At 42.4% G+C, this 26662-nt stretch overlaps 2 protein-coding genes across 3 annotated transcripts in view; one reads left to right on the forward strand and one right to left on the reverse strand.

The window, feature by feature from the left end:
• LOC134536703 (endonuclease/exonuclease/phosphatase family domain-containing protein 1-like) overlaps positions 1 to 25584 on the forward strand; it is a 57271-nt gene extending 31687 nt beyond the window's left edge. The window contains exons 8-12 of one of the 2 annotated variants that reach the window (XM_063376572.1): positions 2468 to 2566; positions 3581 to 3712; positions 8821 to 8974; positions 19318 to 19449; positions 23823 to 25584. In XM_063376572.1, coding sequence (XP_063232642.1) covers positions 2468 to 2566; positions 3581 to 3712; positions 8821 to 8974; positions 19318 to 19449; positions 23823 to 23977 — 672 coding nt within the window. In that variant the 3' untranslated portion in view covers positions 23978 to 25584. The remainder of the gene's footprint in view (positions 1 to 2467; positions 2567 to 3580; positions 3713 to 8820; positions 8975 to 19317; positions 19450 to 23822) is intronic. The other variant, XM_063376571.1, reaches the window with a different exon arrangement.
• Positions 23984 to 25836, reverse strand: LOC134536433 (collagen alpha-1(II) chain-like). The gene is made up of 10 exons (XM_063376148.1): positions 25734 to 25836; positions 25553 to 25697; positions 25329 to 25465; positions 25090 to 25234; positions 24916 to 25002; positions 24570 to 24828; positions 24454 to 24480; positions 24336 to 24364; positions 24162 to 24248; positions 23984 to 24074 (listed from the first exon to the last, which is right to left on the reverse strand). The coding sequence occupies exons 1-10, from the start codon at positions 25834 to 25836 to the stop codon at positions 23984 to 23986; spliced, it is 1110 nt and encodes a 369-aa protein (XP_063232218.1).
• Positions 25837 to 26662: the final 826 nt, after the last annotated feature.

The raw sequence follows: 26662 nt of genomic DNA on the forward strand, positions 1-26662 counted from the left end.
TTTTGGAGAGGAGGATGTGATATTTTTATTACTTCTCTTTTCAATGAATGTTTTTTGCCTTGCAACGACAAAAGCAAGAAGTGTGCGGTTTATCATAATTTTTGGGCCCAAGTTATGAATTTTAAATTTAATTTTTAATTTTTAAAGAAGGAACCCAAAAATAAAGTTGCATTTTTAATTTCATTTAATTTTGTTTCCATTACTGTACTCTCCGACGTAATTTTGTGCAACCCAGTGCACCTGCGCTTGTTCGCAGGACCAATTAGATACTTTTTGCTGACGATTGGTTATCGCAGCATCTCGGCCGCGGTTTGCATCACGTTTTCTCCCTGTAACAGTATGACTTTTCGTGCTAGAGAACGCTACCCCAAGCCCACCTCAACTTTCATTTCTCGGAGGCAAGCATAGGTAAGCTGTTTGGCAGCACGTCGAGGAGCATGTTACAGTCCTCGGCGACGCCTCGGGACGGGCCACAGGACGCCTTTCCCAGGGGACTTAGCAAGTTTTGACCCCCCCTGCCCTCATCTCCCACCTGTAGCTTCCTGGGAACTTCAACCCGGAGCATCGACCTCCAGTGAACACGCACAGAGTACATGGTCTCTCCAAGGACATCCACCCTTGTCCAACAGAGCTATCAGCGAAGCCTAGCGGCGGGAAAAATGCCTAACCTTGCTCTGTCCGCTGGTTGCGAGAGCGCACTACTCGTCCCTCCCATAAGAGACCGCTTGTCACAATTGACTTTGGCAGCAGTCACGCAGCGATTGCAATCTTTGTCTGCCTGCGACTCGGGTGAGAGCGCGGAGATCGTTTTTGCAGTCTGCTTCACCCCTTCGGGTATTTTCGGTTACCTTTGGGCCATCACCGCCACCCCCTTATTGGATGGGCGCAGTAACTTCCTTTAATTAGGCGCGCCGACGCCATTTTTGAACATTCGGCAGGCAGCATCTGGTCAGTACAGACCACGCGTCGCGATTCGCGATAGTCCATCTCAGTTGTACTTCCAAGACTCGACACTACGTCATGTAGTCTCCAACGTCAAGGCATAGATGCCTTAATTTTCTTATTTTTAAATTTGGCTGCCCGTGCTAGTTTTTTGATTTAAATTATTTCTTCACCTTTTTCGTCATGGCTTCCGCAAACTTCCGTGCCGGGAATTTTCCTACTCTACTCCTGGAGCCAGCTAACGTGACTTCACCCCGCTATTTTGGGTAAGTGATTGTCATATTCCACCCCCCCCCCCCCCTTCTTTTTAGCCTTTACCTGGGCATAGTATTGCCCAGACTTAGCCGCCTGTTAACCAGTCTAAGAAATTTGGGACTTTGGTTACAGGCGGGGTTCAACAATTGGACACCAAATTAGCATGGAACTTCTCTGCCAAAATTAGCAGTCCGTGATTGGCCTCATGCAGTCACAAGTTTTCTCCCCTCTCCGGTCGACACACAAGTTTCTACATAAAATGAATTCTTCTGGACTTTAATCTACAGAAACCTCCGGTGCCAGAATCCCCCAGTTTTCAGGACATAGGATTTGGTTAAATTTATTTCAAAACCAAATTTAAAAAAAAAAAAAAAAAGGAATTATCTTTCTTTTGAGCCTGCGAGCTCACGTAAAACCAGGGTCAAGTTTAAGAGGTATGGTTGTTTTACTTTTATATGTATTTTGTTGCCCCGGGGCTCCCTCCTGTTTGTAATTAATATATTTTAATACATGTGTACCTAAAAGATGAAGATAAAAGAAAAGGAAAAGCTAAGTAAATTATTTTAGTAAAAGGGCAGTTATATAAATCAAAGCAGCATTCTTATTATTTATTGATTACTCATCCCCTATCCACATAGCCTCCAAGAGTTGCTAGTAGGTTATAAGTAAATTTCCTTTGTACGACGTCTGGGCACCTCTGTGCTAATTATTGTTGTTTGTTTTGTTTTCTGGGCTGATGCTTCCAAGGCCTTATTTTTTACTTATTCTTGTTTTGAGTGTTACCTGCAGCCCAGCGTACGTTACAGAAGTACCTGTATTCTGTGGAACTTATTTCTCATCTCTTCGCTGACAAGATGCAGTACTCTCAGCAAATAGTAGTTCAGTTTCAATGTTAATGGTTACATGAAAATTTTTGGTTTTCAAAAGTTTAAATTTATTAATTAAATTGCACAGGGAAATAAAAATTTTTATATTTTTTAAAATTCAAGTTAATTCATTGAATTTGGTTAGTATCAAATTATTATTATTATTATTTTAGAAATCATGTGTAGTTTCAACTGTTTGGCAAGAATCTTTGTTTACCAATATATTTGTGGAGTAAGGCAAAGGTTTTGCTTGTACAAGTTAATCACATCTCATTGAGGGGTTAGTTGTACACGCTACTGGCCCATTGTGATACTGGTCAGTACAACGTGACTTGTCATGTGACTCTGGTTCTGTGTACTTATGCAGGAACCTCATGATGAAGTGATTGTCTCTGCTGTTCCAGATCTGCGATGAACTCAATAACCCGTCTCTCCTGAAGGTCGCAGAGTGGCCGGACAATGAGAAGAAATGGAAATTCGCAACTACTAAACCTCTGAATGATGTAAGCATGCTACAATCTTGAGTACAGATGAACTTAGAATTATATGTCAAAATATTTTTCATTTTGATGTACATGTTGCAATATCTCTTCAAGTTCTTTACACTTATGGAAAAATTTCGGTACAAAGCACTTTCATTATTAAGTACCATTTACTAGGGACATGGAAATCAACTACTCAATAATGTTGAACTGCCAACATTCTCAGCGCCACTCAGAAACAGTTGCCCCTGTGGCTCCAAGCGGAGGGATAGCTGACTGTTTGCAGGCTAGCAGCAGGTAGTCACTCTTATCTCGGGGCAGCGGGAGCAAGAGAGAGACAGCTCGAAGCTCAGAACCCAATCGTATTCGCCTCGCCTGTTGCCCACCCGGCTCACGTGCCGGCAGGGAGCGCAGCTGTGCACGCGTTCGTGCTACGCAGACATGGCATGCTTTCACAGTCACAGCGAATAATGTGGCTGCCATTTGATAACCTTCCTCGATTCTCTTTCTTGCAGTCCAGGAAACAAAAGACCAAAAGGTGCACAAACCTCCAAAAAATTTGTCCAAAGCTGAATTTTTGTACATATTTAGAATCGACTATGCTTAATTACAAATAGTTTATCACCATAAACCTTGTGCATCACACCGAAAAAATGCAGTAATGTCCTTTATCACAGTGTCGTAGAATACCCATTAAAATGTTTCCATAAATCAGTGTCTACCGTAGACTCTTGATTAGGCTATCAAAATAATACAGATACTTATTCTACAAAACCACATTAAAAATATTTCAAGTTGAATATTCAAAATGAAATAATTGTTAAAATTTTTGATGAAACAGATTTTATTTAAATGTTTTATTCAACACTTTTAAGTATTTTATTGTTATGTTCAATTTAATTATTATTGTGTTATTATTTGACTGTAGGAATGTCACAGGGGTATAGAGTCCTCTAGGGTTGAAGTTTGAGCGAAACATCAGCAGCCCTCCTCGTCGGGGGTGAAGGCACGAGAGTGGTGTGTTCTGTGTCGCAGAGCGGCCAGGCGCTGGGCTTCCTGTACGACGCAGGCCGCGGGGCGGAGCTGTGCACGGTGCGAGAGCTGAACGTGGCGATGGCTGGCTGCTCCTCTGGCCTGCCCGTGCAGGCTGCGCTCGCCACCTTCAAGGTAACTGCGTGACCGCTCCAGCTGCAGGGATCGACGTGGCCTTGACCTTATTCTTTATTACGGCACTTCCAGTGCTGGAGGCAGCCATACAGGAACTAAAAAAAAAAAATATTTTGCTATTCATTCATATTTCTCATCTGCCATCATGGAGTTCGAAAATTATAATTTTATTTATTTAAATTTATTACTTATTAAAAGTTATTTAAATTAATTTCATTAAGAAAATACTATAATTTTTCAAAAACCAATTTTTTTTTTTTTCAAAAGTCCTTTAAATCCTCAATTTTTTTATGATTTTGGTTGTGACCGATATTTTTTCTTAAAGGCATAATCATACCATATAAAATTTAAATGAATAGTCTTGGATGTGTATATATATATATATAATATAAATTTGGATGCTAGTATGTATGACATCGATAAACTCCGATACTGTTTGACCGATTGCCATGAAAGTTGCCACATTGAAGTGTTTTTAATGGAGAAGGTTTATTTATGCTACCCATTTTTTTTGTAACTCGCCACTAGATGGCGCTGCAGCACATCAATTTCTGAACCGTTCAACCGATCGCCATGGGTAAACTCAAAATCATAGGTCGTAGACAGACAAACAGCAATTGTGTATCATTTCTCTGTGTCCACCACACTGTCATATAGCGCTATCCATTTTGCTTTAACTCGCAGTCAATTTATCACCCTGTGTTCAGCCCCGGCAACGCCGGGTACTGCAGCTAGTCATAAATATAAAAGTTATTGTCTCATTGTTGTGGATATGATAATTACATTTTTTTAAAAGTAATAGAAAATAATATTTTTTATTAAAAAAAATCTAACAAATTATAACTTTTTTTCTAGGACTTTGTACCTACTATATATATAGGTGCTTTGTGCCTGGGCTTTTAGCTATTGCCAGACCACTTCATCAACTGACAAAAGGAAAAGATACAGTTTGTGGACTTTTGAGTGTGGGACTGCCTCTTAGAACCTTAAGAAGACACTGTGTTTCAACCATATACTTGCCTACCCACATCAGCATGGAGAGTATAACCATGACACAGATGCAAGAGGAGATGGACTGGGTGCTGTGCTTTCCCTGGTTCAGGATGGAAGCAAAAAAGGCATCTGGTAATACAGCAAAACATTGTATAAGCCCGAACGTAACTATTGTGTCACTAGAATAGAACTCCTAGCTGTAGTTAGTCCCTGGGGCATTTTCACAACTTTTTATGTCAGAAATAATTTCTTGTACGTACTGACCATAGTGCACTTAGTGGGTTTAACAGTTCAAGAAGCCAGAGGGCAACTTGCAAGGTGGATTGAGCTGATACAGCAGTTTGATTGCCGAATCGAACACAGGAAAGGGCCCAACTTACAACTCACAGCAATGGTGACACCCTATCTAATTTAGACTGCAATCATTGCAAATTGGCAGAGAAGAATGAAGGAATCGAAGACATCTGACGTACGACTGTTGTTAACAGCGAGGATAAATGGGACTACGCAAGCCTAAAAATGGCACAGCGACAAGACCCTGACCTTGGGCCCATTTTGGCTAGTTAGAGAAGGTTGCAGGACGTCCATCGTGGCACTGAATGGCTGTGAAAACTTATTGGGCACAATGGTATTTCTTAAGGATGGTGGATGGGTTATTGAAGAGGGCACGGGACAATCCAAATGGCAAAGTGGTTACCATCCATCTACTACTCAAAACAAGCCTAGAGCCAGAAGTGCTGAAAAAAATGACGATGAAACCTCGGGTGGCCATCTTGGAGTAAATAAAGCCCTAACTAAGATATATCAGTGCTACTACTGGATGAAGTGCTGTCAAGGTGTAGAGGCTTGGTGTAAACAGTGACACATGTTCAGTTTGAAAAGGGGCACTGTATCATAATCGTGGAAAAATGAGGCCCTATAATGATGAGAGGATAGCGATTGACATTGGGCCATTTTCCAAGACTAAAGATGGTAACCGGTATATCCTGGTGGCCATTATTTTAGTAAGTGCCAGAGGCTATTGATTTTCCTAGCCAGGAAGCCACCACCGTGGCGAATGCATTAGTCAACAACCTCACCTGCAGATGTGGGGTACCGATGGAGCTGCACTTAGACCAAGGCCACAATTTTCAATTGACTATATTCCAAAAGGTGTGTGGTTATTGGGGATAAAGAAAACCAGGACCACAGCCTTACATCCTCAGTCTGGTGGCATGGTGGAAGGTTCAACAGGACCCTAGAGGAGCACTTTGCCAAGGTTGTGGCTGACCATCAACAAGATTGGGATCAACACATCCACTTATACCTGATCACATAGGCTGCATTCATGACTCCACTGGACAGACTTCTGCAACAACACCGACTATGTCAATCATCTGCAGGAGCATGAAGCACTTACACAAGATCAGGCTTGTAAAAACCTTTGGTTAGTGACAAACCAGATGAAGACAAGGTACATACAACCTGAAGGCTAACTCGACCAAATTTCAGGAATATGTTTTGGTGTGATTGATACTCCTCGCATCAAAAAAGTGGCAGGTGCCCAACGCTTCAAGCGGCGTAAAAAGGCTTATATGAAGGTTGAAATGTCTAAATGATGTGGTCTACCGCATCTAGAGGAAAGAGGGAACACATGAAAATGGTACATTTGGACCGATTGAAGAAATACGGCAGTGTTATGAGGATAGTAGATGCGAGGCAACGGGGTAGGCCAGCTTGCCAGTAAGCCCATGCACTCGCCTGTGGGTGGGATGCAGTCCATTACCGCTACAACGTGTAATCAGTTTAGCAATGGCACCTCGCTACCTCCCCCCTCCACTTCCTTCCTCAGCATCTCTGAAGGGTTTGGCACGTTCCCAGAGACCCTTCTGCGTGGTGAAGTGGCGTAACTAGGACACCATTGGTCTGGGAGCTTCGCGTGTCGAATTGACCCTGATTACATGACACTTCAAAGGTGTGCAAGACCATTGCAGAAGAGGGCTGGAGGGTATAAAAATGGTGACGCATGCCTCCGAGACAGTGAAGTGAAGACAGATGACATGACGAGTGACGGGTGCATAGGGACTGTGCTGTTTGCGACAGACAAGTGAGTTGTGCAAAGCAATGCGTTGAGACAGGTGTGAGGTAAGAGACTAGCAGTAGGGAGAGCCACTGTCATGTCGAGCTTCAGTGGGGAGAGTAAACTGTGGACTAAATGAGGGATTATGTTATGGACATACATTTTCAGTGTCAGTGGCGAGGCGTGAGGTTTACATGAGGGAAAGCAATAACTCCGTTCACACCAAAACATGATGAGGTTGGGGGGGGGGGGGGGGGTCTGGGGGCCCTCCGCCGGGAAAATATGGATTTCAAGGTACAAAATGGTGCTATTTAAGTAGTTTTCTTAACTGAACATTGACTATTCCACAGGTAGAAAAATTGATATTTTTTTTAAATACATTATTTTTGAAAAATAATGATTGACTTACAATATTCTGATAGTAAAATACCTACTCTACATTACTTATATACTAAGTGGGAGTGTAGTATCATCGTACGCCCACAAATCCCCCACGCACTGCCAGCCAACAGCCCGCGGGAGAGATGCGCGCGCCCCGAGAGACGACCGCCGACTGAAACGCGACATCGCCACCTGCCGTGCCGAACTGTACCGGACATAGCCGAAGCAGTCGGCGGAAAAATTCCACCGTCTGCTTCGGCCATGTTCGCTCCAGTTCGGCAAGAAAGCGTTACCTTCGTAGCTTCTACCGCGTATTTTTCCAGCCAATCCCCTCCCTGAACCTTTGTACCATGTCACCCCCCTTCCGAAAGGAAACTACTGCGGCAGCCTTCCTGCTGAAAGCGATCCTACCAGCGCTTCTAAACCTAGCAACGCTTCTAAAACAGCATGTTTTTGTGTCAACGAGTTCTTTTTTTATAGCGCACAGCGCACAGTATTGGGTCCCAAGAAGATAGTGTAAAAAATACATACACCTAACTGCACGAGCCAAAGTAAAATACTATTCTGAATAAAATATTTATTTAAAAAATACAATGTCTGGAAACTGCCTGGGCAAGCACTGCTTGCCTTGCTTGCCCTGACGAGACGCCACTGTTCAGTGTGGTAATTTAATTAATAGTGTAAATAGTAGTCAATATGTAAAACTGTATTTAATTAATTGGGATATCCTTTCAAACCGGTTTTCCCACTTGTAACTGTATGAAACTAGTCGCAAACTATACAATTGAGAAACAATATGAACATTTAAAATGTTTCTTTACTGACAAAATTATCTCTCTGGCTTACTATAATGAGCTGTTTAGTCATTGTGAACATTTACATGAAACTTCAATAAAACATAAAGAAATTAACTGGTAGTTGTTGAAAATAGTTTATGAATTTACATGAACATTTCCTGACAGAAACAAATGAAAAACTTTATACGATGTATTTAATTCTCCTATGGATAGGTTAGGAGAATAAATGGTTATTAAACCTTTGCAAGATGTAAAACTGTAATTTAAATGGTTAGAAGCCAGTCTCATATGAGATTATAAATGATTGTAACTAGCATTTTATCATCATATCTGAAATTATGAAAGAGCTGCCTAACATTATCAAAAGTATTGGTGATAAAATTTTCTTGGTAAAAATAAAACCAAAGAAAATGTGTATGTTAAATTCTATCATAGAAAGCGACAGATTGTAAATGTAAACAAAGATGAAGTTTTCCTTTCACGATTGGTACGTAATAAAAAATTATTTGCTTCAGAAGCCGAACCAGAAAGTCTTGCTGCTTCATACTTGTCTTTGTACTATGCTGTTTGTGTGACATGGCAGCTGTCTGCACAACTACAAGTCAAAAGTTCCTGGAAGCTGCAAGCCAGTTCTTCAGCCATCACGTCCATTCTCTCCGGTTTCCTTCTGGTGGCTTATGGTCCGAGGCATCTTTCAATGTCTTTCATATTGTGAAGCTGAAGTCAATGGTTCAAATCTTACCATGCCACCACTTCGTTTCCAAGCACTTGGTTGATGTTTGACTGGGGTGGACCATCGCAAATAAGAGAGGTCATCTGGGTAACCTATCGGTACATTGCAGCACTAAGGTCAGTTCTTGCGTGGCGTGGTGTTGCAGCTAGCCTCACTGCGGGTGTGTCTTCTGAACGTGTTCCTGCGCAGCAGTGACCTCAAGTGCATCAGCAGCATAGAGCAGGTCATCCAGCGACACGTCAAGCAGACAGACATGTTCGTCATCCTCGGCGACTTCTCCGGCCTCGGCAGGAACAAAGGTACAGATCCGAAAACCAGGGCAGCATAAAGCACTCCTAGAACGGCTGGCCTGAGGAATGTGACGTCATCTCTCTGAACAAGCATGCTTGGCCATGTTAGCAAGAGTGGTCATACAGTGTTCTTGGTGTCACCAAGCATGCAGGTTTGTTGAAGCATGCCTTATCTGATAGTGTGTGCAAGTGAGCATGCTCTCAAATAAGAACATAATTATTATTATTATTTTAATTTTTAATTGTATTCATTGCAGGGTGTCAAAAGTTTTCAAATTTCACTGATCCTAATTTTGAAATACATCACCAAAAAGGAAGCGAATGCTGGTAATACACACTGTTACGTGTGACGATGTGGGAATACATTTACTTTTTTTTGGTACCTGTTAAATTCTCATAGTGTTTAGTTAATTGAAATTTGTTAATTGCACTCGGGGATATTTGTCAGAAGCTGGGGTTAAAATTCCTGCTTATCTCTAACACTAGAGTATAGAAACTTGCCCCTCTTTTTCTTGGTGTGTTTCAGTTTTCAGATTCACATGTGCACATGCATTTCCCCAGGAATTAGTTTAAATACCTCTCTTCACAACTATCCTGGTCCATCTGTTCTCGTTCGCAGTCTTGCTCAGTGCAACAATTTTTACAACACTTGATAATGTGAGGCGTATTATATTTCCAGAGAAAATAATACTCAGTAATATTTCTAACCTGTGAAATATTATATCACAACTTTACTTTAATGATAACACTTATTAAAATATTCCCAACATTAATAAATGAATACAAAACTGTACTAATACTTCCATTCCTTAAAAAGGATTGTAGTCATATACCTCAAAACTTATAATATAAGCAATAACATCTACAGTCAATTTCTTCTTCTACAACTTCGATTACCTTTACAAACATTAATAAATTCTATTAAAGTTTACAAAACTATGATATGGTATTGTTCAAAAAGAAGACTTCTCATAATTTCCATGCAACTAACTGTCATTTTAAACCACAATCTTTTTAGTAAACACCCCTTGAACACTGTGTGTGCCTTTACTCATTGCGTCTTCTGGTCGCGACCCTTTTGGATACTTGGCGAGACGTGGACACTAGTACAGACCTGCCAACTTTTACGGTTTTTCCGTAATTTTTACGGAAAATAATTCATTTACAGTTGTACGGAAATAATCAATATCTTACGCTTTTCAAATTTACGACCTTTTTTTTTTCGGTATTGGAGTACGTTTCGTTTGTTTTTCAATATGGCAGCGTATTCCGTGCGTATTCTGTCTCGTAAACAAGAAAGGTGAAAAATACGGGACGGAAAAATCGAGTTCATCAACTGGAAAGATGTACGATTCCTGTGAGTAGTGTATAATTTCCGTTTTTTTCTCTCCGGAATACAAACAATAGGGAAATTTATTTTCATGATTTTGACTTCTAGTTCCGTAGCGGAAATGGCGGCGTGTGCTGTTTCTATTGCTGTTGGGTTATGTTCTGTACGTATTTTTTAATTAAATGGTTGTGTGTGAAGATAGTTAGAACTTGGAAATGTTTTTTATGCCGTCGTAATGTCCACGAAGAAAAAAAACTGTATGGACAGGTGTTTAGGTCGGCCTATTCAGAACTGTTCCCATGCATAACCAAAAGTGAAAAAGGCCAGAACCACGAATTTTGCATCGTGTGCCGTTGCGACATAAATGTTTCGCATGGTGGGAAGAACGATGTTTCCAATCATGTGAAGTCTTTGAAACATGTTAATAATGTGAAATCTGCTGAGGATAACAAAAAAATCAACTTTTTTTTTTTCAACGAGCCGTACGAGTGACACGGATGTGATCAAAGCGGAATGCTATTTTGCCAGTTTTTTGTTAGAACATTGTAGCAGATCACGCAGGAAGTTTGTTCCGAAAAATGTTCCCAGATTCCGACATGGCGAAAAAGTATAGTTGCGGGCGCACAAAGACTTCTGCGATAGTCAAAGAAATGGCATCCAGCAGGACTACCACTGTTGTTAAGCATTTGCAAGGTGGACCATGTTCTTTGTCAACAGATGGGAACAATGATATAAATAATAAGTTGTACCCTCCTGTAGTAACATATTGTGACTCTTCGTGTGGTTCAATTTTTAGTACTGTGTTGGCTATTCCATCTTTACAGGGTGCTTCAACTGGCAAAAATATTGGCCACCTTTTACTGACAGAACTCGAAAAGTTGAATGTGCCTTTTCAGAACTGTCTAGCCTTTTGTTCTGATAATGCGGCGGTTATGGTTGGACACAAGAACGGGGTGGTTCCTGTATTAAAAGAAAAACAGCCAAATTTAGTGGCAATTGGCTGTCTTTGCCACCTAATAAATTTAGCTGCAGAAAAGGCTTCAACAAGTTTGCCAGTTAGTATTGACGATACATTTGTTAACATATTTTTCTTTTTGGAAAAGAGCTCAAAAAGGAAAGAAAGGCTCCGTGAATTCCAGAAACTTCATGACAAAGAAACCCACAAAATACTTAAACATGTGTGCACAAGATGGTTATCTTTGGGAACAGCTTGGCCAGGGTTGTTGAACAATGGCAACCTCTTGCAAGTTTTTTCAAAGAAGTCGTCACATCACATCCACAACAATCAACAATTTCGCTATCCTCCTACAATATTCCAAGGAAACAGCCATGCACATCAACCATCAATACCGACAAGGGAGCTGGCAAAAGAAAAAATGGTAACCATGACACTATTCCTGTAAAAAAAGCAAGAATAAAAAGCAGCAGTTCTGTTTTGAAGAGCAACCGATCTGTGCTAAGTCGGGAAGAGAAAATTTTTATGTTTCTTTCTTCACCTTTGAATAAATCATTCAGTTTGTTTTTGTTGAATGTGATACCCCTATTTGATAAACTGAACCCTACTCTCCAGTCTTCAAGTCCACAAATCCACTTGTTACTAGGTCTGCTGCAAGAATTTTTGAGGAATTTTTTTTTAAGATTTGTTATTGGTGGTGCCTTCAAAGATGTAGAATTTTTGGCAGTAGATTATCACACTCCCACCAATCAGAAGTCTGACAGTGAGGTGGTGATTGGTTGTCAGAGTTGTTGCTGTGTTGTCAGATGAGGACAAAAAAATATTTTTTTCAGCGGTGAGGAAATATTTCTGTTTGGCATGTGACTATGTTATACACAAATTTCCCTTCAAGAGTGAAGTGGTTATTAATGCAAAAATAGCCCGAATAGGTAACATTGGAGAAGCAAGGTTTTCAACTCTGAAATATTTCACTAATTTGTTTCCTGTCATTTTACCAGTCAAGGATGGTGAAACCATGTTGCATGAGTTGCAGAAAAAGTTTTCAGCCCTACAGTTTGAAGATCTCTCTAAAGTCATAAGCAAGTATGAAAGGATTGATTCCATTTGGACCGAAGTTGAAAAAATACTTTGTGTTGATAGAAAACTAAAATATGACAAAATTTCCCATGTGATGCTGGCCATTCTTCTTGTTCCACACAGCAATGCTGAATGTGAGAGAATGTTCAGTATTGCAAAAAAAAGCAGAACAGAATTTAGATCTTCAATGCGCAACACAACAGTACAGGACATTACAATTTTGAAAAGCAATAACCAAAAGATTTGGTACAAACAAGTTTTTAACCATGAATTTTTGAAGAGGGCTAAGCAGGCCGCTGCAAAATGTCTGCAGAATTCCAGTGTATAGAAGTGAGCGATTTAGACTCCACATACTTTAATTTTTAAATTGTGTACATACCATTTGACTTTTTCAAAATTACAATAGTACCTACGTTATGTGTGCAGTGGAACACTTTTTTTTGGTAAGTTACCTATATTTTAATCTATTAGCATTAAGCTCTGGTTTGTTTTAATTTTCTTTGTAATGTGTAGCATTTTAATTGGCCATTTAGGTTTTAAGTACAGTAGGACCCCAACTATTCGTGTTAATGAAGGGGACGAGTGAGTCGGATAATCGAAAATCGCGGTTAGCCGAGTCATGCTTGCCTCAAAGGTCGTAAGCCCACAGACAGCCATCTGTGGACATTCGGAGATTACATATATACACCTGCTTTGTGTGCGTGTGCGTTGTTGACATAGAAGCGGACTGCTTAGTGCTGGGTAGCAGTGGTTATTAAGTCTTTCGTGTGCGGAGACGTGGGCACGCGAGTCGTTGTTGCACCGAGGTGTGTGGTTAGCCGCCCGCCAGTCCAAGGGTCCAAGACGGCTGATAGCTGCCAAGGTCACGCATTCTTTTCATCGCCCGTAAGCGATGCTGCCACACTTAGCTCATTGCTCTGTTGTCAGTAACACCATCGGGCTGGTTATTGTTTTACAGAACGACTGCCTTCAAAATTCTTTTCGAGATAAGATTTTTCATACCAGTGAATTGAGACTTGATTTGATGGTTTTGAAAGGGTGTCTCTGTCTCGTATAATTCACGGTGTTTTTATCCCCCTTTATTTATATGAATTTTAAATGTTAGATTTTTTATTTTTAGCTTGCTGAACGTGGAATTAGTGCAAAAACGACCTATTATGACTTAGTGTTGCAGATGGGTCGGAAATCTTATAACGACCACCTCTCTATAACGACCCTAATCTCGGGAACCGTGAGGGGTTGTTATATCTATTCTCCGTTCACTCTTAGCTTAGTTTTGAAATAAACAAACACCGTCGTATCACTGCACCGCGTCAGCAAGTGATAGGCTGAATTTATCTTGCGTGCCAAGCACTAGTTGCAACACACACACTTCCGTACAGTTGGTGCTCATAAAATAACGGAGAAGTAATATAAGAAGAAAATGGTTCTTCTGTCAAGCCTAGTTTTTTTAAAAAATTTACGTCTGCTGTGATAAAATTACGCCACTTAATGCTACACCCTCCGACCTTTTCTGTTGAAACTATTCAAACAAACAAGTGTCCAAGCTGCTAAATGTGGATTCTTTCATCATCTTGCGTTTATTTAATCCACTTGAAGTGTCAGCCTGTGAAGCAAACTGAAGGATTTTTTCGCGATTTTTTATGATGTCGCGCACTATTGTGTTACCGACATTAAACTCAGTCACAAGTTTGCAATCGTTTCTCCACTCTGAAATCTTTCTATAATTTTTGTTTTGCTGTCGATGGACAGTACCACTCGCTTTCTTTTCTGTTCATTTGATGACATGATGAAATGTTGCGCTCAACACTTCCGCACAACACAACGGTATAATCCATCGGAATGCAGATCACTGTTACAATACATAAAATTATCAACACCTTCATGCTTCAACAACGTACACTAATGGAATGGACTGTCTCCATGCGCCGGGTAATCTCTGTGGCACGGCGCCGTGCTGCGCGCGGGAGTGTACAGTCCGGTCATGCGGACGTGGAATCGCGCACCAGTGTATAATCTATTCACGTAACATGGAACACAAAAATATTATGTACATACGTATGTATGTACTAGTATTTTTTTTTAAACTTTCTGTGTATATAAACATAACTGAGTCAAAGTACTTTGACCAACATACATTTTGCAAAGTATTTTAACATTTACATACATTCTAATCATTGGTTATATGTAACTAAAATATTGGACTTGATGGACATAAATTGCGGTTAATCTGCGAATCGGATGATCGAGTCGCGGATAATCGGGGTTCTACTGTAGTACTTATTAGATATGCATGCACAGGGTGTCTACTGACCCTGGAAAACCTGGAAAAATCAGGGAATATTGTAATCAGGGAAAAATCAGGGAATTTTTGTTTGGTAGGTTGTAGTTGGCAATACGTTTTTTCTTTATTGATCTGCTTGCTTTGACGTAGCATCAAGTGAATCGCGCTTCATTTTCTATTTTTGAATGGAAAATAACGAACAGTTTCCACGTCCATTTTCTTTTATTTACCATCGGATTCGGAAGTGGCGTTAAATCACGTGATACAAACTGGTTCTAGCTAGTCTCAGGGTGTCTACTGACCCTGGAAAACCTGGAAAATCTGGAAATATCAGGGAATTTTGTAATCAGGGAATAATCAGGGAATGTTTTTAAAAATCAGGGAATTTTTGTTTGGTAGGTTGTAGTTGGCAATACGTTTTTTGTTTATTGATCAGCTTGCATTGACGTGGCATCATGTGTATCCCCTCCCATTTTAATTTTTGAATGGCAAATAAAGAACAGTTCCCACGTCCAAATTCTTTTATTTACCATCGGATTCGGAAGTGGCATCAAATCACGTGATACAAACTGGTTCAAGATGGTCTGTTATCCTGCTGACGTGACATGCTGCAGCATGTGCTTCCCACGTTCAGATTATACCGACAGGTGCATTTAATTTTAAGTATCTATGGATGCCCTCAACGTAAACTGGACATTTTTGTTAGCGTTGAAAATACATATCACAGACACTTTTGGTGAAGATTCACCATCGTTGCTAGAAATTGGTAGCTGTGGGCTTCATACGGTCCATGGTGCTTTCAAAACTGGAATTTCTGTTACACAATGGGACGTTTTTAGTTTTTTGAGGCACAGTTACTATTTGTTTTAGCACATATCTGCAAGGAGGGCAGATTACATTAGAATAACTGGATCAGAGCTTTTTCCCAAGAAATTTTGTGCAATCAGATGGAATACTGCAGTTGCTGAGCGTGCCATGAAAACGTTACCCCACCTAAAGAAATTGGTTAGTGAAGTTTCTATTTCATCTCTCTCTTTCAGTGTAGTGAAATGTGCTCTTGAAGATAATCTTCTAAAAGTAAAATTGACATTCTTCCTTTTTTTGGCATCAGAGCTGGAATTGTTTCTCACAATGTTCCAAAGTGAAGCACCCATGGCACCTTTTCTCTATGATTCACTGGTTTTATTAGCTTTGGCAGGAAAATTTTGAAACCAGAAGTACTGAGGAGCTTTAGGGAGAAACGCAATGTATCTCCATTGAATGTAGATAACCAGGAAAATCTATTGTCTGCTAACAATATCAAGTTGGGTTATGCAGTACGCCATGCCATCAAGAAAGAGAAAGTACCAGAAAAGTCTGTCCTGTTACAGAAAAATGATAGGACTTGTCTAAAGGTTATGGTAAAAAAAACTTCAAGACAAAAGTCCCCTGAAGTACAATCTTACCAAGGGAATTTCCTGCTTATGTCCGTCTGTGGCTTTAAATTCGGGTGTGAGGAAACAACGTGTGAAGTACAGTTTAGAATGTTGTCTTCAAAACAGGTGGCTATCAGGACAAGAAGCTGATAACATTGAGTGATCATATCAGTTGGTATGTTCCATGCAAGATTCTGCAGCACTGTTCTCGTCTTTTTCTCGAGAAGACGGGCGCCTTGATCACTTGTGGATGCTCATTCTTAAGGCATATACAGTAGCTTCCAAAACAGGCCTTCTAAAGTTTGTGAGGATGGTGTTGGTACTTTTCCATGGAAATGCATCATTGGAAAGAGGATTTTCAGTGAATTATAATCAGCTGACTGAAAACTTGCAGGAAGAAATACTGATCGCACAAAGACAGATGTATGACTTTGTTCAACGTTCTGGAGGTGTAGAGCAGTATGTAAGAAATGCTAGTTGTAGGCGTAAGGAAGCCCTGCAAACAAAACAAAAAGAAACGAAGCTACAGACAAGAAGAAGGCAGAAAAAAGAAGAGTTGAAGAGGAGATCAAGGCATTGCAGTTGAAGAAGGCTCGAATGTTGGATTTGGCTCGTTTTGAAGTAAGTGCAATAGACGCAAAAGTTGAGTCACTGCGAAATTGATGGGAGCTTCCTTTTACTAATTATTTTTTGCAAAAGGAAGTGTGTGAAATATTTGTGGCAGCATGTTTTATTTGACATCAATTGAGTCACTTTGGCCACGTTTGGAAGAAGGTAATTTTTTTACTAATTATATAAGTTGAAATACTTTGAAACCCGTCAATGTAATATTATGCAATTTTTTTCAGTTTCTTGGAATGTCGTAATTGTGTTAAAGAAAACCTGGAAAAATTCAGTTTTAGACCTGGAAAACCTGGAAAAATCAGGGAATTTAATTTACTAGATCTGGTAGACACCCTGTAGTCTGTTATCCTGCTGACGTACGTACTGCAGCATGTGCTTTCTGTCCTGTTACTGAAAAATGATGTTAGGACTTGTCTAAAGGTTATGGTAAAAAAACTTCAAGACAAAAGTCCACTGAAGTACAAACTTACCAAGGGACTTTCCTGCTTATGTCCGTCTGTGGCTTTAAATTCGGTTGTGAGGAAACAGTGTGTGAATTACAGTTTATAATGTTGTCTTCAAAACAAGTGGCTATAAGGACAAGAAGCTGATAACATTGAGTGATCATATCAGTTGGTATGTTCCTCGTAAGATTCTGAAGCACTGTTCTCGTCTTTTTCTCGAGAAGATTGGCGCCTTGATCACTTGTGGATGCTCTTTCTTAAGGCATATACAATTGCTGCCAAAAAAGGCTTTCTAAAGTTTGTGAGGATGATGTTGGTACCTACTTTCCCATGGAAATGCATCATTGGAAAGAGGATTTTCAGTAAATTCTAATTTGCTGACTGAAAACTTGCAGGAAGCAATACTGATCGCACAAAGACAGATGTACGACTTTGTTCAACGTTCTGGAGGTGTAGAGCATGTTGATATCACCAAGTCCATGTTACAGTATGTAAGAAATGCTAGTTGTAGGCGTAAGGAAGCCCTGCAAACAAAACAAAAAGAAAAGGAAGCTACAGACAAGAAGAAGGCAGAAAAAGAAGATTTGAAGAGGAGATCAAGTAATTGCAGTTGAAGAAGGCTCGAGTGTTGGATTTGGCTCGTTCTGAAGCAAGTGCAATAGACGCAAAAGTTGAGTCACTGCGAAATTGATGGGAGCTTCCTTTTACTTATGTTTTTGCAAAAGTAAGTGTGTGAAATATTTGTAGCAGCATGTTTTATTTGCCATCAATTGAGTCACTTTGGCCACGTCTGGAAGAAGGTATTTTTTTTACTAATTTAAGTGAGTTGAAATACTTTGAAACCCGTCAATGTACTGTTATGCAGTTTTTTCAGTTTTGTGGAATGTCGTAATTGTGTTACAGAAAACCTGGAAAAGTTCAGTTTTAGACCTGGAAAACCTGGAAAAATCAGGGAATTTCCTTTACTAGATCTGGTAGACACCCTGATGCATTAAATATTGTTGCGTTTAGAATGTTTTTGGACTTGGGGAACATATTTGAGTAACACTGATTCAATCATCACGTTGGATTTACGCCAAAATTTAGTGTTTTTTCAAATCTTACTGATGGTGTCCTTGCCAAGTTGGCAGGTATGCTAGTAGCCTGCTCGCTGGCCAGCTCTCGACGGAAGATGACCCCGGTGACTCGTTGCCAACATGCCCCAGGTCCAGCAACTCTTTGGACGCACTCCGCTACCTGCGTAGTGAGTAAACTTGCAACTGCGCCGAATGCTTCTAGCCCACATAAACCGTTAATACCAAGAAATTGTATTTTTCACGCAACACCAAAAATAGTTGACTGGCTGACATTTTTGTTAAGTCTTGAATAGTGTTAATTGTTCTCATAACATAAAGCACTAACATTTCTGCTGCTGCTGCTCCTTAGCCAGCCAATCTAACTTATGTTCGCCATTATTTCCTTACTCACTAGACGAGACTTCTTACTGCCTTCTCGATGAGACGTCTTTCTTTTAGCATAGAGTTACCTCTACAACACACTTCTTCTCTAACAGTTTTACAATATAACTCCGCTTCAATTATTACAGAATATCCTCGATCACTATACCTACCATTACATTACATTCATAACTTCTGCAACCACTCTTTATGACATTCTTTATCTTCTGACGTAGATCCGCTCTATGTCCTTGATCCGCAGTCGTCCGGCTCGGAGATGGCTAAGTCCATCTAATAAAGAATGCATTGATGCCTCGCCAATACAGAATTCATCGTGGTACTTCTTCCAGCAACATGGCATTGGATGACTTCGGCTCAGTGCTGTGTAGGGCAACGTGAACGTGGCTTCGAAGACTAGTCAGCACTGGCTGTACAAGGCGTGGAGGTCTTCAGTAGCTGGTCGACTCTCACTGGCCTGCTAGGGTCCCCTATTTATACCTTCAGCAAGGATAGCAAACTTTTCCTTCTGGATTGTTCTACATTGTTGTCGCCACACGAACACGTGACGATTATGTCCAGCCAAAAGCAGGCAGCTAACTTCTGCAACTAGTAGCTGGCCTGCGTGGCCCTGGTACAAGTTAGCGGGGGAGGCCTGCCACCAGGCGGCAATGCTCGGCTCACACTTAGTCTCGTTCACAAAAGTTTATGGGGGAATTCTCGCATGTAACAACAGTATGGAGTGGAGAAGACAGTAGGCTTGATACGGTGTGCACCGCGGACTGTTGCAGGGGCGGACGAGATCCAGAGGTTGCGCTACAAGTGCGTTGCGCCCATGAGCACGGATACAAGCAGCGGCTGTGCCAGCCGACCCTTGGCGGACAACATCTTCCTGAACCCAGAGATGCAGCTGCAGTTCACAGGTGAGCTGCAATTGTGCTGCCTCTTCAGCATCACACTAGTTCAGAGAACTGTTTCATTCTTTGCTGTTTCTTGGTTACTGCATTTAGGAAAATTTAACCTTACAAGCTTCAGGACTTCACGGGAATTCCATTTTGTACGACTTTCTTGAAGTTTTGCATTCACACAATATTTTCTGCTTCTAACGAGTCTTCTGATCTGATCTTTATTTTCAATGCATGGCTGTTGGAAAATTTGAATGTAATTATAAAGCTGAGTCATAATTTTTGGAACTACAGATTCCGCTAAAAGGCATACCAGATCCACCTGGCAGGTTGCCAGTGAGAAGTGCTAGAGCACTATGTTGTAGAACTGGACTGTTCCAATCCTACAGCTTCGTGCAATTCACCAGGCATCTTGTGCTTCAATAGCACAGATCTACCTGTAACATAACAGTAAATATCTTTCTGAAGTGAAACTTCCTCACAGCCGGTGGGTAAGTCCAGGCAACGGTGTCATCAGAGCTCAACAAAGAGCAGCCTAACAAAGTGTAGTACTCACATCATTGTGGAAGTGTGTGGTATTAACTGCGTTGCTGTTCGGCACTTGCACCTCTATGGTGACACTGAGGCCTTGTGACTGTGAATGTGCTAAGTGCACATTACATGTACACTTACATGTACCTGTAATTGTAGTGTACTAACATTAACACTGAACCCCCTTTAATTGTACATTTTTATATTATATTTTAGATCTCAAGTTACTTGTCGAAAACACAGATGGCAGTACCAGCGTACGTTTGTGAGCCGACGTAGAACTATGACCAGTCTGTGAAGTTACACTTATAACTAGTGGTGCACCGATGCGGATACTGATGAATCGTAATCGGCGATTATGGGTACTTACCGATTAATCGTAATCGGCGATTATGGGTACTTACCGATTAATCGTAATCGGCGATTATCTTAACGATTACTTTGCCGATCATCTACGTCCCGGCGTAATTAAGCAGGTTTTTACCGTGTAATATTTTGTTTCACATTTAAGGACGAAATACGGTAATATTTGTATATATTACAAAATTCATCTAACTCCGTCATATCAAGATTACAGATATTTCGTTAAGTTTAATAAATCTCATTGCCTCTAACAATAAAAAATACATTTTTCCTACACGTTTATTTACATTTCGTCTTTTGTTTTGTCTTTTGTTTAGTGGCCTTGTACATTACCTATAGCCAGAGACGTAAAATAGATGGCACGCAATCAAAATACCACAAGCAGTTGCAGTGGATTCTATGAGAATCGATCTTTTCGAGTCGTAGTAGCGATTCAAAATCGTGGTCCCAATACCTTTCAGAGTTTATCACTGCGTTTTACAAACTCGTTATGGGCGTCTTTGGTAACATTATCCGTTGTTGTGTTATTTGTATGTGACGTGAAAAGTGAAAAAGTATTTATAATTTTATACATTAAGTCAACATTAATAAAATCACATGTGCTAGAATTGGTTTTGAGTCACTTTTATATAATTATAGTGAGATGGTGACTAGGGAGAAAAAAAGTGAAGTGTGGAAACATTTTTTCTATAAACTCAAGTGAACAAAATATAGCAACATGTTTACATTGTTAAACGGTAATTTCTCGATGCAACCTTATGTGATAGTCGATAATAATGCTAGTTTTCCGCAACAAAAACTTAACCATTGTAAATTACAATTATTAGACTGTAGTTCAAGTTGTTTACAGTAACAAATATAAATAGAAGTTAATTTAATTTACACTTTGCAATGACTTAATAGTGTATTTTATATATTTTTATACTGTTATTATAACTGTATTCTCAATTTTACCTACTCTTGTAATTAAATTCACATGGGAATAAAAATTTTTGTGTGCATTATTACACTTAAAAAAATTTGTTCATTATAATCGGTAACTGAATCGGTATCTGCCGATTATTGCTCTCATAATTGGTAATCGAATCGGTAATCGGTAAAGTCATATCGGTGCACCACTACTTATAACGCTTGTGGCTGCTGCACACGCATGTGTTATTTTATTTATTTTTTTACTAAAAACAACCAAAGGAGAAATTTAAATTATTTTAATTTTGGAACTAATTCTGCTCACTGATGACCTGTACCAGTTAGCGGAAATTGCTGCAGTCAGCTCAGTGTTCTATCTATGGAGCTAATTCAGAAGTCAGAAAAAAATATATAAATTTCCATGTTTTTCATGTATATCAATGTACCATGCAAAACAGTTAAATGAAAGAATATTATTTAGTATAAAATAAAATTTTTGGAGTTTTTTCAACAGAAATCATCGTTACTTTAAGGCAGAAAAATGTAATTCAGTTACAGTTACAGTTACAGAAAACTTAATATATTGCGTTACCACGATCATTACCATAAAAAGTAACTGTTACAAATAACGTCGTTACTAGTAACACGTTACTTCCAGTCCCTGAATAATACGTATGTAAATTTCAGTTAGCATGAAATTGCCACAGCAAAGAAAAGTTAAGCATGATGCCAGGAAATCTGTTACAACTCTGTAAACAACATATATGCCGTGGCACACAGTTAGCTATGCAAGGGGGGAAGAGATGTGCACACAGGTCTGACTCCACTATCAGCTGTTGTACAAATATCAGCTATGGCAAGTTAAGTTGCGGCTATGGAGTGTAAAGGATCAAATGTTTTTATGTCCGCGCATATGCCACCGGGTTGTACTGTTTTCGCCCAACCACATACCGAGTTGTGATGAACTTCAGTTTAGCCAGTGGCAGGGAACTCGCACACATAAACACAAAGTAACATCTGCCCATTCCTCTGCCGATAACTGTACGTGCACAAGCACCTGCAGTTAAAATCATATTGAAATCATGGCTACCAAGTGAGAGCGTAATGCATAGTGTTCAAGTATTTAAGACAAAACTGGAAGTATTACAGCATGCAGAATGTCATGAAGGCCACACTTATGTTTTGTTGGTCGCACTTCAGTTTAAAGCAAACCAACAGTGCGCACAAGCGTACAAAATAAGGACTCATAATAAAATGTTTATACGTCTCACGCTTTGGCCATGTGTGGCAATCCGGCCGGCTATGATAACGATGGAGGTGGAGTCCATACATTTGCAGTGATAACCTTGTAATTGTCCATTTGTGTCGTGTCCATCATAAAAGATTAATGCTCTTCGGTGGGCATGTTAAAACAAATAAATAAAAATAAAAATTTGTGGAGACTTAGCTCCTGGCCAGCCACAGAGCGATGAAGCTCATCCTGTGGTGGCCAGCGATAGAATGCAAGCCTTGAAGGAAAACGGGCTGGAAAACGTTCCTGTAGAGACCAGCGTCAGGATGGAGAACTTAGTGGCTGACCATCGGAAGAGTTGGACCCACACTACGCAGAAAAAATATCATGCGTAGTGAGTTAGAGGAAAATTGAAGTTCAAAAAGGCAAATAGAAACCAAAAAGGAAAGTGGAAAATACAAGTAAATCTTACGAAATGTGGTGGGTAGCAGAGAATTTATCATGTTCTCGGGTGCTGGAGAAACACTCAAATCCACAAACTAACTTGAAGAAGAAAAAAAAACTAACACAATACATTTTGAAAGGGAATTGCTTTTTAAGGGAGACAGCACTCCCCTACTTCGTGTCTATATCCATCCTAACAGTTTTCTGCAAAATTTTTGAGGAGAAAAACTGATGTGATAGAGACTTTGTATCGCACGCGGGAGATGACAGCTCCTGAGGGAAGATCGCCACGCCTAGTAAAAGTGGGTGCTTCGTAGCATTAAAACTGTGGTGGAGGTGAAACACAAAAAATTAGGGGTTGTGGTCATGGCCTGGTAGGTGGCACTGAAACGGCAAATCAGGAACTTGAGGTGGCACAGACAATGGCCACTGGCTTACAAACCCCGTGCCTAATCTCCGCGTTGTCCAATGAGATTCAAGTAAAATAGGTATCCCTAGTGTGTCAAGTATACAAATAAAAAGACAAGGTAAGACAATGCAAACTCCTTGAGCCAACACAAAGTTTGAAGTTAAATAAAGCCAAATTAGAAACTAAAAACAAATTATAAAGTAAAAATTAATCTTCATAGTTTCCAATAAGTATAAAACTATAAATAACAAGCTATGAAACCAGAAAAAAACATCAAGTATACAATCAGAGTTCTTAAGTATAAGTCATAAAAATTTTTTTTTAACAAAGTAAAAATAATGAGGCAAGTGTTACCAGCCTTATTTCTAATTTAAATCGTAGTCACCCATCTTAACAGCACCTGAAAGTACAGTGTGTTTGTATGATTGTTATGGGCTAAGGTCAGTTGCATGTCCGGAAGGAAGCAGTGGCACGATAAAAAGAGCTCGGTGATTTGCGTTGCAGGAGAGTGGCAGGTGGTGCGCCACGGACTGCGTCACCTGGCCATCCCAGCCGGCTGGACATGGGGCGGAGCTGCCAGTGACCACTGTCCTGTGTGGTGCGAGGTGTACACCCAGCCCGTGCTGGCCGAGGTGCCCGGCTGCCAGCAGACCGCCTGAGTCTCCTCACACCCGGCCCGTGCTGGCCGAGGTGCCCGGCTGCCAGCAGACCGCCTGAGTCTTCTCACACCCGGCCCGTGCTGGCCGAGGTGCCCGGCTGCCAGCAGACCGCCTGAGTCTCCTCACACCCGGCCCGTGCTGGCCGAGGTGCCCGGCTGCCAGCAGACCGCCTGAGTCTCCTCACACCCGGCCCGTGCTGGCCGAGGTGCCCGGCTGCCAGCAGACCGCCTGAGTCTCCTCACACCCGGCCCGTGCTGGCCGAGGTGCCCGGCTGCCAGCAGACCGCCTGAGTCTCCTCACACCCGGCCCGTGCTGGCCGAGGTGCCCGGCTGCCAGCAGACCGCCTGAGTCTCCTCACACCCGGCCCGTGCTGGCCGAGGTGCCCGGCTGCCAGCAGACCGCCTGAGTCTCCTCACACCCGGCCCGTGCTGGCCGAGGTGCCCGGCTGCCAGCAGACCGCCTGAGTCTCCTCACACCCGGCCCGTGCTGGCCGAGGTGCCCGGCTGCCAGCAGACCGCCTGAGTCTCCTCACACCCGGCCCGTGCTGGCCGAGGTGCCCGGCTGCCAGCAGACCGCCTGAGTCTCCTCACACCCGGCCCGTGCTGGCCGAGGTGCCCGGCTGCCAGCAGACCGCCTGAGTCTTCTCACAGCCGGCCCGTGCTGGCCGAGGTGCCCGGCTGCCAGCAGACCGCCTGAGTCTCCTCACACCCGGCCCGTGCTGGCCGAGGTGCCCGGCTGCCAGCAGACCGCCTGAGTCTTCCCACACCCGGCCCGTGCTGGCCGAGGTGCCCGGCTGCCAGCAGACCGCCTGAGTCTCCTCACACCCGGCCCGTGCTGGCCGAGGTGCCCGGCTGCCAGCAGACCGCCTGAGTCTCCTCACACCCGGCCCGTTCTGGCCGAGGTGCCCGGCTGCCAGCAGACCGCCTGAGTCTCCTCACACCCGGCCCGTGCTGGCCGAGGTGCCCGGCTGCCAGCAGACCGCCTGAGTCTCCTCACACCCGGCCCGTGCTGGCCGAGGTGCCCGGCTGCCAGCAGACCGCCTGAGTCTCCTCACACCCGGCCCGTTCTGGCCGAGGTGCCCGGCTGCCAGCAGACCGCCTGAGTCTCCTCACACCCGGCCCGTGCTGGCCGAGGTGCCCGGCTGCCAGCAGACCGCCTGAGTCTCCTCACACCCGGCCCGTGCTGGCCGAGGTGCCCGGCTGCCAGCAGACCGCCTGAGTCTCCTCACACCCGGCCCGTTCTGGCCGAGGTGCCCGGCTGCCAGCAGACCGCCTGAGTCTCCTCACACCCGGCCCGTGCTGGCCGAGGTGCCCGGCTGCCAGCAGACCGCCTGAGTCTTCTCACACCCGACCCGTGCTGGCCGAGGTGCCCGGCTGCCAGCAGACCGCCTGAGTCTCCTCACACCGGCCCGTTCTGGCCGAGGTGCCCGGCTGCCAGCAGACCGCCTGAGTCTCCTCACACTCGGCCCGTTCTGGCCGAGGTGCCCGGCTGCCAGCAGACCGCCTGAGTCTCCTCACACTCGGCCCGTTCTGGCCGAGGTGCCCGGCTGCCAGCAGACCGCCTGAGTCTCCTCACACCCGGCCCGTGCTGGCCGAGGTGCCCGGCTGCCAGCAGACCGCCTGAGTCTCCTCACACCCGGCCCGTGCTGGCCGAGGTGCCCGGCTGCCAGCAGACCGCCTGAGTCTCCTCACACCCGGCCCGTGCTGGCCGAGGTGCCCGGCTGCCAGCAGACCGCCTGAGTCTCCTCACACCCGACCCGTGCTGGCCGAGGTGCCCGGCTGCCAGCAGACCGCCTGAGTCTCCTCACACTCGGCCCGTTCTGGCCGAGGTGCCCGGCTGCCTGCAGATCGCCTGAGCATGGTTGCTACAGGACTAGAAAACCGGGAAAACCAGGAAATGTCAGGGAAATTAAAATGGTCAGGGAATTCCGGGAAATGTCAGGGAAAATTCTACGAATTCTGGAAATTTTAAAGTTGCTTATAATTCAAACAAAGCTTTGTTTTGATGCGCTCGTACCGATACCGAATGACTCCGCTAAAAGGCTGCTGCTTAAGGAACACGGCAACTGCAACTTTTTGTTTACTTGGTCTACGATTGTCCGTTGCAATAGGCTGTTACAACCACCCACTATAACTTCTGGCCAATCCAGGCACTCGTTTGTTCACTAGCGAACCCAGCCTTCATTTGTTCGTGTTTTGATCCTTTTTAATTTGCCCTTGAGACTTTGTGTTTTGTTCCGTTCCATGCAGTGAGTTACAGAACGGGCATGACGTCGTTTATCTTTTGAAGGCTATTTTCACGTGGAATAAGATGAGTACAAAGCTTATTACGTGAATTTAAAGGCGTTGTTTCAGGTGAAGTTAGTTTTTGATGCGATCATAAGAAAATAAAGTGCATTTTGATAAAGAAGCAATACCAATTCTCATTTTGAAAACTACCAAGCTGATACGAAAACACGTGGCTTTTGTGTGCGGTTATGTTTTTGCATTTTTTTAAACTATTTTTTTAATTACTTTTTTTTTTCCAACCGTTTAATCCGTGAGTTCTGTTGCGTGACACTTACATTGTGTATAAAAAATATGCATAACTGAACATGTTTTTCCCCAGAATCGTTAGTTAACATTGTAAGAATGTAAGAGTATTGCATGTTGTAATGCTGCTATTGTAATTCTCTAAGTTGGCCCG

The sequence above is a fragment of the Bacillus rossius genome, chromosome 11 (assembly GCF_032445375.1).
Source record: "Bacillus rossius redtenbacheri isolate Brsri chromosome 11, Brsri_v3, whole genome shotgun sequence".
Classification (NCBI taxonomy): domain Eukaryota; kingdom Metazoa; phylum Arthropoda; class Insecta; order Phasmatodea; family Bacillidae; genus Bacillus; species Bacillus rossius.

Excerpts from the sequence above, each read along its gene's own strand:
- LOC134536433 (XM_063376148.1), bottom strand. The coding sequence starts at position 25,836 with ATGCTCAGGCGATCTGCAGGCAGCCGGGCACCTCGGCCAGAACGGGCC. Across the intron at positions 25,466-25,552 it reads TCGGCCAGCACGGGCCGGGT|CCGGGCACCTCGGCCAGAAC; the intron begins GTGAGGAGACTC and ends GTCTGCTGGCAG. Across the intron at positions 24,365-24,453 it reads CCTCGGCCAGCACGGGCCGG|CCGGGCACCTCGGCCAGCAC; the intron begins GTGTGAGGAGAC and ends GTCTGCTGGCAG.